This window comes from Mauremys mutica, chromosome 20 (genome assembly GCF_020497125.1).
Source record: "Mauremys mutica isolate MM-2020 ecotype Southern chromosome 20, ASM2049712v1, whole genome shotgun sequence".
NCBI classification, from domain to species: Eukaryota; Metazoa; Chordata; order Testudines; family Geoemydidae; genus Mauremys; species Mauremys mutica.
In genome coordinates, this window is record NC_059091.1 from 6,056,386 (window position 1) to 6,065,157 (window position 8,772).

The 8,772-nt window shown below is 55.6% G+C and overlaps 1 protein-coding gene across 2 annotated transcripts in view; it reads right to left on the minus strand.

Annotated features, from left to right (window-relative positions):
- Positions 1-7,972, minus strand: part of SPRYD3 (SPRY domain containing 3) — a 33,149-nt gene extending 25,177 nt beyond the window's left edge. Inside the window, exons 1-5 of one of the 2 annotated variants that reach the window (XM_044994972.1) lie at positions 7,856-7,962; positions 6,332-6,440; positions 3,344-3,490; positions 2,121-2,196; positions 1,203-1,327 (exon numbers count right to left, since the gene is read on the minus strand). In XM_044994972.1, the coding sequence (XP_044850907.1) occupies positions 1,203-1,327; positions 2,121-2,196; positions 3,344-3,471 (329 nt within the window). In that variant the 5' untranslated portion in view covers positions 3,472-3,490; positions 6,332-6,440; positions 7,856-7,962. Of the gene's footprint in view, positions 1-1,202; positions 1,328-2,120; positions 2,197-3,343; positions 3,491-6,331; positions 6,441-7,855 lie in introns of both variants that reach the window. The other variant, XM_044994973.1, reaches the window with a different exon arrangement.
- Between the last annotated feature and the right edge of the window lie 800 nt (positions 7,973-8,772).

An 8,772-nucleotide genomic window follows, 5' to 3' on the forward strand; every position in this document is an offset into this window, starting at 1 on the left:
ACACGCAGGGGAGGGAGGAACAACTTCATGCCTATAGACCCCTAGGCCTCTGCAGCGACACACAGCACTGGCAGGGCATCGTCGATGGAGTAACCCCCCCATTCGCATAGTAAGTGTTCACAGGTGACTCTGAGAGGATCCCAGGTAGCACTCAGCTAACCTCAATGCAGTTGCACTGACTCCTGCAAGAAGCCACCTGGACACCGGACAGCTTGGTATCCAGCTAATTCAGCCTGGCCGTCTATCCATCGTAGGTACTTATCTGGCCTCCATCAGCAGGGCTCTGAGCACTTCACAGTCTTTAACGTATGGTAGGTGTGAGGCAGGGCTGGGCTGGCATCCCCATGTACTGATGGGGAACCAACGTGACTTACCCAAGATCACCCCGGCAGTCTAAGAGGCTTGAGCCCAGGTCTCCCAAGCACCAGCCTGGCGCCCTAACCCCTGGCCGTCCTTCCTCTCTGGACATGAGGGGATGAGCACAGGAGGGTACAGACCTCACCACAGATGTGGTGCTGCCTCGGAAGGGAAGCAGATGGCGTAGCTCAGTGGAGCGCCCAGCAGAGTGCTGATGGCTGCTTCAGCATCTAGGGCTGACAGCACCAGACATGCCATGGCAGTAGCAGCTCGGCACATTTTGCAGCTTTACACAGTCCTTTTGAGTAGAGATAAGGAACACGCAGCTCCAGCACAAGGTGGGATGTCTACATGGCGATGGATCTACGTGTCGTTTCTCCACTAAACCTCTGACTGTCAAAAGTCGGGATTGGACAACAGGGGATGGATCACGCAATAAACTGCCCTGTTCTGTTCATCCCCAATGAAGCAACTGGAACCGCCACTGTGGGAAGACAGGACCCGGGGCTGACTGGGCCACTGGTCTGACCCAGTAGGTCCATTCCTTTGTTCTTGTGATTATTGTCACTTCAGGGCTTTTACTGCTGATCAAATTCATTCTTGCATCTACCCAACCCCCAACTCACCCCACACAAGAGTCACAGCCCCACTGACAGCATCCAGCACCTAAATCCTCCTGTATAGCAGGCCTCAGCCAAAGCAATCTGTGCCCCCCCCCCCCGCTCCCCCCAGCCCTTTTGAACCAGCAGCTCAGGAAATGCCCCAGGAGACGCATGCGCCAACATGCTCCCCAGCCAGGCCTCGACGCTCCGCTAATCTGGCCAGCAGGGCGGCCCCCAACTCACTTGCCGTCGTCAGCATGGTAGGCCACGGAATCAGGCAGCCACCCCGGCTGATGGTCCAGGCTGTAATACTGCGGCACAAGGCCCACAGCGATGGTCCCCCGCACGCCACTGTCCACAATCGACACCTGCAAGCAGTTACGAGAACAATCGTTTTCCATTGCAACAGCGGCACTTCTGGCCATGAACACAGGCTCGGCGCCTCACCGGCACCTGCTCACACCAACACAGCGGCTTGGCCAATCAGCTAGGGCACCGCCACGCGGCACAATGACAAGTTGGCCGCACCTCCCGGAACAGGGGTAGCGAGAGGGTTTAGACTCGAGTGAGGGAGAATGGAGAAAAAACCAACAGCAGAGGCCAGGCTCCATCTCCGAGAACAGAGCTTGAGCGGTTTGGCTTATCAAAGAGAAGATCGAGAGGTGATTTGATCACAGTCTCGAAGTATCTTCACGGGGAGAAAACACTGGGTACTAAAGGGCTCTATCATCTAACAGAGAAAGGCAGAGCAAGAACCCATGGCTGGAAGTTAAAGCCAGACACAGGACACCACTTTGTAACAGTGAGGGTCATTAACCGCCAGCATAAATCCCCAGTGGAAGTGGTGGGTTCCATCCCTTAAGGATTCAGATCCAGACGGGATGGCTCTCTGGAAGGGCGGCTTTAGTCAGTTACTGGGCTCATTACAGGGGTAACTGGGGGAAATTCCCTGGCTAGTGTTACGCGGGAGGCCCCTTCCAGTCTTAGCATCCAAGAATCTCAGGACAGAAATCCCTGGCTGAACAGATAGAGCTCCGAGACGCAGCACGCTGGGCTAGCAAGAGAGGACAAGAGATGGTGTCACCAGGAGAGAACACACACAAACACCTTTAGATCAGCTCCGACCCAGGGAGCTCACCCTGCCCCAGCAGGCGAGATTACCTCAAAGTAGTTGTTGTCTTTGGTCAGTGGACGGGGGGCAACGTAACAGCCAACCTCCCCGGAGTTCCCATGGTAACTGCAGACAATAAATAAGAGGCCGGGTTACTTAAACACCGTGATCTGGGCTAGGCACTTTAAATGACAAGGGATGGCAGGGTCTGAGTAGTCGACCACGACCATCTGGCAAAGGTGCCCATCATGCTCACCTGCCAACTGAGTTAGCAAATGGAACAGTCATTACCCAAAACATCGCCAAGTGCCCCCAGGGCAGGAGACTAAGGCCTGGAGTTTCAGAAGCGACTGGCAATTTTGGGTGCCCCATTTGAGATGCCTTGGAGGGGGCCAATTCTCAGACAGACCTGAGCACCTGCACTCTGGAAATCAGGCCCCTTGGAGATGTCTCAAGTTAGGCCTGGAACATTTAGGCCCGAGGGCTCAGAAAGCAGATGGGACAGCTCTGCTTCCTGGCTGCAGTCCCAGGGCATTCCACAAGGCTGCTGGTCCTAAGCAGCAGAAGTCCCTCGCTCCTCACTCCCCTTACTTGTGGGATTTGCAGCTCAGTCCAATCAGCCGCCTGCCAGGCCTTGGAAACACCACATCTGCAAATAACATTCTGCAGTTCTAGAGCATTTCAAAGCACGTTACATACACTTATGGCCTTATGGCGAGGTGGGTCAGTAGCCTTCCCCCACAACCCAATTTACATATGGGGAAACTGAGGCACGGGGGGGAAGGGATTGCCTAAGGCAGATGCCAGGAAAAGAATCTCTCTCCTCTAGGGAAGTCTTGTTGCTTGGGACATTAATTAGTCAGGACAAAGCACAGGAGAATGTACTGTTCGTCACAACCACGTCCTAACCAGCCACACTGGATGGAGGAGGGGATGGATACAATGAGCCAATGGGCCTTTTCTAGCTCTAATCTTTGTGAGTCTCAACCCACAGGCATAAACCCAGGATGCATCATTGTTCAATTTAAAGTGTCCAGCCGACACCTTTGGGCGCAACACCCAGTGCAGAGAAAGGATCAGACTGGAGCTCTCAAGCAGAGACCTCATCAATTTCACTTCATTGCTTCATTCCCTAGCTGCAGAGGCAGAGCAAGACGGTCCCCGGACACAGGGGACCCCTTCCCCATGCCAGGTGAGAAGGCTGCCGGCCATCCCCTGTTACGGCTGCTCCTTGCTCTGCACCCACTTTCCAGTTTGCCAGTCCTGCCAATACCTCAGCGTGTCCCCGTCGACGAGAATGTGTTTGAATCTCTCCTGATAGCGGACAGCCCGCACCTCTCGAATCTCCCGGATCCTCCTCCTCCAGTTCAGGAACCGGTAGTGCAGGTTCAAGTCATCCATTATGGCTGTGAGAGTCAGCCTATTGAAAGGAAGGGGGTAAGACGTTAGCTACCTAGCACATACAACAGGTGGCATGAGACCCTGGAGTCCCCCCGCCAAGATACCATCCCTGCTCCTGAAAAGCCAAGACAGCCACAAGGCATTAGCCAGACATCAGAGAAGACTAGAGCCTTGGAAGCCCAACTCTTCAAATCACTGAAAGGCAATAACAGCATATACGTCCTCCACTGGCCCTCCTACATCCCACACCTAGCAATCCACTGTGTGAACGGTTACATTACTCTGAGGGATCGGGAGCCAGACAGGCGCTGCTGTTCTCCTACTGCAGGCTGTGATCGAATGCTAGAGCATGCGCAATGCACCTGATAAACCAGTCAGAAAGTCTTGCCCCACTCGTGTTAAGTATTATCCCTGTTCTACAGGGGTAAACTGAGGCACAGATAGAGGCAGTGACTTGCTCAAGGATACACAAGCTAGTGCTAATACGCCAGCCAGGGAAAAGCTGTACAGAGACACCAGGAACTGGAAACAGATGCACTCTTCAAAGCTCACAGGGGGTACAGAGGAGGAGAAGAGAGAAAGCAGCACTTGGTTACAACAGAATGCTGGCCTCACCCCCCCAGGCCACACTGTGTCCACACACAGTTATTCCTCCCTGAGCCCTCAAAGAAACCTTGCCTCCTCTAACCCGTGCAATCAAACCCAGCTGGACTGATACATCCTGCAACTGTTTCCAGCTCTCTTAGCCCCACCATCCCTCACACAACACTGAGACCTTTCTGACACCCCAGCTCCAAAGATGGCCCCTTGCCACCACCCATTCCCAAAGCTAAGCCCCTGTGCCGGGAGTCACACATTGAGCATCTGGGATTTGGCAGGTCCCACAGGGTAGGAAAGATGCAGGAGACAAGGTCTAACAGGGATTTTGCTCCCAGACCAGAGATGGCGACATAAGCGTCACTGACTGTCTGCTCAGCTAGAACAGCACTAAATTATTATTGTTTATATTCTGTAGCACTTCAGAGGCCCAGTCATGGACCAAGAGCCCACTGCGCTGGTACCACACAAATGACCATCGCTTGCCCCAAAGAGTTTACCATCTAAGCATAAGGCAAGAGACCACAGATGGATACAGACAGATGGGAGAGCCCAAGGAAACAACGTTGGTCTAGACGACGGGCAGCGTTTTGTGTAGGCACCACAGCAAAGCAGAGCTTTAAGGAGACTCTTGGAGGAGGACAACGAGGTAGCGTTGTGGATGTTTACAGGGAGCACCTCCCAAACATGAAGGGTGGGATGGGACAAAGCACGAAGGCACTTGTTTGAAAATGTAACAAGAGGACGAAAGAGGCTGGCATCACGGCCTGGTCGGAGGAGCGAGTCAACATCCCGCCAGTGACTGAGATGACAGGTAGGGCAGGAAGAACTTTCAAGACAGCTGGAAGAGCTGCAACCCCAGCTCAGAAGCAGAGACCATCGGGGTGAACCTGCACAGCCTCCCCAAAAGGGGGTGGTTTCTGACCAATCCCTAAACGCAATAGAAGCTCACCGGGACTCGGACCCACCATAAATCCCTTTAAGGGTTTTAGCAAAGGATGTGACCTGTGTGTTGGGGAAAGGGAGAAGGGTTATTGCCTTTGAGGTTTCAAGTATAACGAGTTCATTCACTCAAGACAGCAAAATTAGTGCGATCGGATCACCAGTAAGACAAGCCTGGTATTTATTCAAGGCCACTGGCATTAGTGCAACCCAAAAGCAGGGCTGGAAAAACCCACACTCCTGGGATGAGTAGGGAGCTTCCAGAGGCTAGAAGGAGCGGAGCTGAAGGGTAACCATTTATTTCTATAGAGATCCAAGCTTCCTGTTCTTTAAAAAAAGGAAGGTACATTTCTAGCTCTTACAGTTGGGCAGACAACCACCCAAATGTGACCAGAGCCTTGGGCAGCACAATGCTGCCTAAGGCTATGTCTACACTACAGAGCCTATGCCGGCACAACGGCATCAGCATAGCAGCATACACCACCAGAAGGAGAAGTTCTATTGGCATCACCTCCCCAAACGACATTAGCTATGCTGGTACAAGTCTGAAGTGTACAGACACAGCCCCAGTGCCTCGGCTGCTGCTCAGATCTTCCCCAAGAAGCCACGAAACTGATCAGCCTCATGTCAGTTTCATTCTGCCTGTTGGGAAAAATCACTAGCAGCAGTAGTTACTGGAGTTTTTTTCACTGCGGAGTAGCCTGGAAGAGGGGCAGAGAAGGAAATAGCCTCCATGCACAAAACACAAGTCTCAGCAGTAGGGTAAAGTGTCTTGTTTCCTGAAGTCAGAAGAAAGCCAAATGGGGCACAGGTGGTGTCAGATTAGTGATGTCTGACTTTACAGACCCTATCTGCTCCATTCACCTCAGGTTTGATCAAGCAACACCTACACCTTTAATGAGCACAGCACAACTGAAAAAAGGGCCATTTAAAGTCATTCAAGCTAGTTTTCAAACCATGTCAGTGGTTTCAGGAGCCTCAACTGGAGTGCAGCACCTCGGTCCCGATTTTCAGCATTCACATCTGCAATCAAAGTCACCAGGATCTGGGGCTGTTCAACACCTCTGAAAATCAGGACCAAGATGCAGGCAACCCAAACAAATTAAGGTCCCCCAAATCACTGACCCACTTTGGGAAAGTTGGCCTTCGAACCTAAGCTGTTCCCACCCAAACCACAGACTTTGCTCTGGTCTGGAAAGCACCCAGCAGGCTCCTGGTGCTATATGAAGAATTATTAATATTGTCAATATACTAGCTCTGATGGCCAATGCTACAGGAATGGGCATTTTAGAATCGAGGACAGATAAAATAGGTTACTAACCTATTTTATGGGGATCTGGCCTCTTCCAGATGCTTGGGAGTGACAGGGCCCATGAGAGCATGAGCAGCAGTGAAGAAAATGCAGACGAACAGCGATAACCAAGGGACTCCTGATGCCAAAAAGCCATCATGAGAAGCACCCCCGACAAAGCGAAGCAAAGCCCCCATTCCCTCAACGCTTGCCTAGTCCTAGAACAGAACCTCAGACTCTCTTAGCGCCCAACCACCTCTCCTCCCATGATCTCTGGGTCCCTACCTGCCACCACACACACACACTGCCTAGGGGACCCAGGTAGATACCCAAGTAGAGCATCCATGGCTACCACCAGCACCTCATCCATTTCCCTCCTACAACGAGGCACCCGCTGCCATCTGCCCACTCGCCTTCCATAACAGAACACTTAGCTATACCAGGGCACCAGCTCAGGAAGCACCTGCCACATTCACCTCCCCTCAGCCAGGGGAACATGGGCATCCTCCCTCCTCTCCCTGGAACACCCTTCATACCCTAGGCAATTCCTCTCCCCTTCACTGCCTAAACCATCGCAGGCATCCCCTTACATGCCACTGGGCACCCCCCGCCCTTTAACTTACCCAGACGCCAGGGCACTCTTCCCCCCTTCACTGACCCAACCTGGACACCTACTTCCTCCCCACAACTGGGCAGTCTCTCCCCTCACCCACCCGGGGGAATCTCTTCCCCCTCGACTACTCTAGGCCCAGGGCATCCCCCTTCCCCTATCCTCCTGCATCCCAGCTGCCCTGGGCATCTCCCCCTTCTCTCACCCCAGGTATCCCTCCCACAACCCACCCTGGGCTTAGAGCATCCCCCTTCCCCGGTCCTTACCCTCCCCCTCCTCCCCAGGATATCCCCTCCACAGGCATCCCCTTCTCCCTGGTATTTCTCCTTCCCTCGCCCCCGATAACCCCTCCCCCAGGGGATCCCTTCCCACTGTCCTTCTCCTTCCCTGCTCTGGGTATCTCCGCCCCCACGACCCACCCTGGGCTTAGAGCATCCCCTTCCCCTCGTCCTCCACCCCACCTGCGCTGAGTATCCCCACCCCCCAGGACCCCCCCTTCCCAGGTATCCCTCCGCCTCCACCCACCCAGGGCATCCCTTCCCCCATCCTTCTCCTTCCCTGCTCTGGGTATCTCCGCCCCCACGACCCACCCTGGGCTTAGAGCATCCCTTCCCCTTCCCCTCCACCGCACCTGCCCTGGGTATCCCAACCCCCCAGGGCCCCCCCTTCCCAGGTATCCCTCCGCCTCCACCCACCCAGGGCATCCCTTCCCCCGTCCTTCTCCTTCCCTGCTCTGGGTATCTCCGCCCCTACAACCCACCCTGGGCTTAGAGCATCCCTTCCCCTTCCCCTCCCCCTCCACCGCACCTGCCCTGGGTATCCCCACCCCCCAGGGCCCCCCCTTCCCGGGTATCCCTCCGCCTCCACCCACCCACCCAGGGCATCTCCCCCTCCCCCTGGGCACCCCCCTTCCCGGGTACCTCACCCCCCGGGCGCCCCCTTACCCAGCCAGGCCCGTCCTCTCCCTCCATGGACCCCTCCCCACTCTGCTCTCCCGACCGGCTCCGGCTCTGCCGCCACCGCCCGCCTCAGGTCACATCCGGATGTGCCCCCACCCCCGCGCCGGCTCTCTCCTCTCTTCTTCTTCCCGCCCCCCGACAGCCGGTCCGACCAATCCCCGAGCGATCCGCTTTGACGGGCAGTGATCCGTACCAATCGGAGACTGGGACGGGAGAGAGCGGGGCGGGCTCTAGGTCATGTGAGCGGGAGGCCCGGCCGGGGGCTGGTCATGTGACACGCAGGCGGCTCCGGAGGATGCGCTGCTGGTGATGACGCCCCGCGCTCGGGCGCGCGCTTATGACGTAGAAAGCGGGGTGGGGCTAAACACAGTCCCTGGGCTGCAGGCAGCTTGGGGGAGGGTGAGGGGCACCTCGGCCTCCATAGACTGGGGGAACCTGAGCCCAGGAATGGGGGACCCCTGGGCACTGGATTTGGGGGGGGACATTGGCTGGGGGGATCTAGGGGGTGTCCCTGGATGCTAAAATGGGGGTGGGCAACTAAGGCCCTTTAATGGGGGACCCCTGGGCATTAGACTGGGGGGCCTTATAATTGGGGAGCCCAGGGCACTAGACTGGGGGACCCCTGGGGACTAGAATGGGGGGCCACCTCGAGCCCCTTATTGGGGACTTCCACAGGGGGCTATGAAAGGTTCCAGCTTAGGGCCCTTTAAAGGGCCCCCCTCCTCAGGGTCCTAGAATGGGGGAGGTGCCACCTAAGGCCCGTACAATAGCGGGACCCACCCAAGTCTTATAAGGGGATGATACCCCAGGGTTTTATGATGGGGGATCCCTGGGGCATTGTAAGTGAGGGGGACCACTGAGCCTTATAAAGGGGGGCATCCCCATGGCCCTAGAATGGTGGG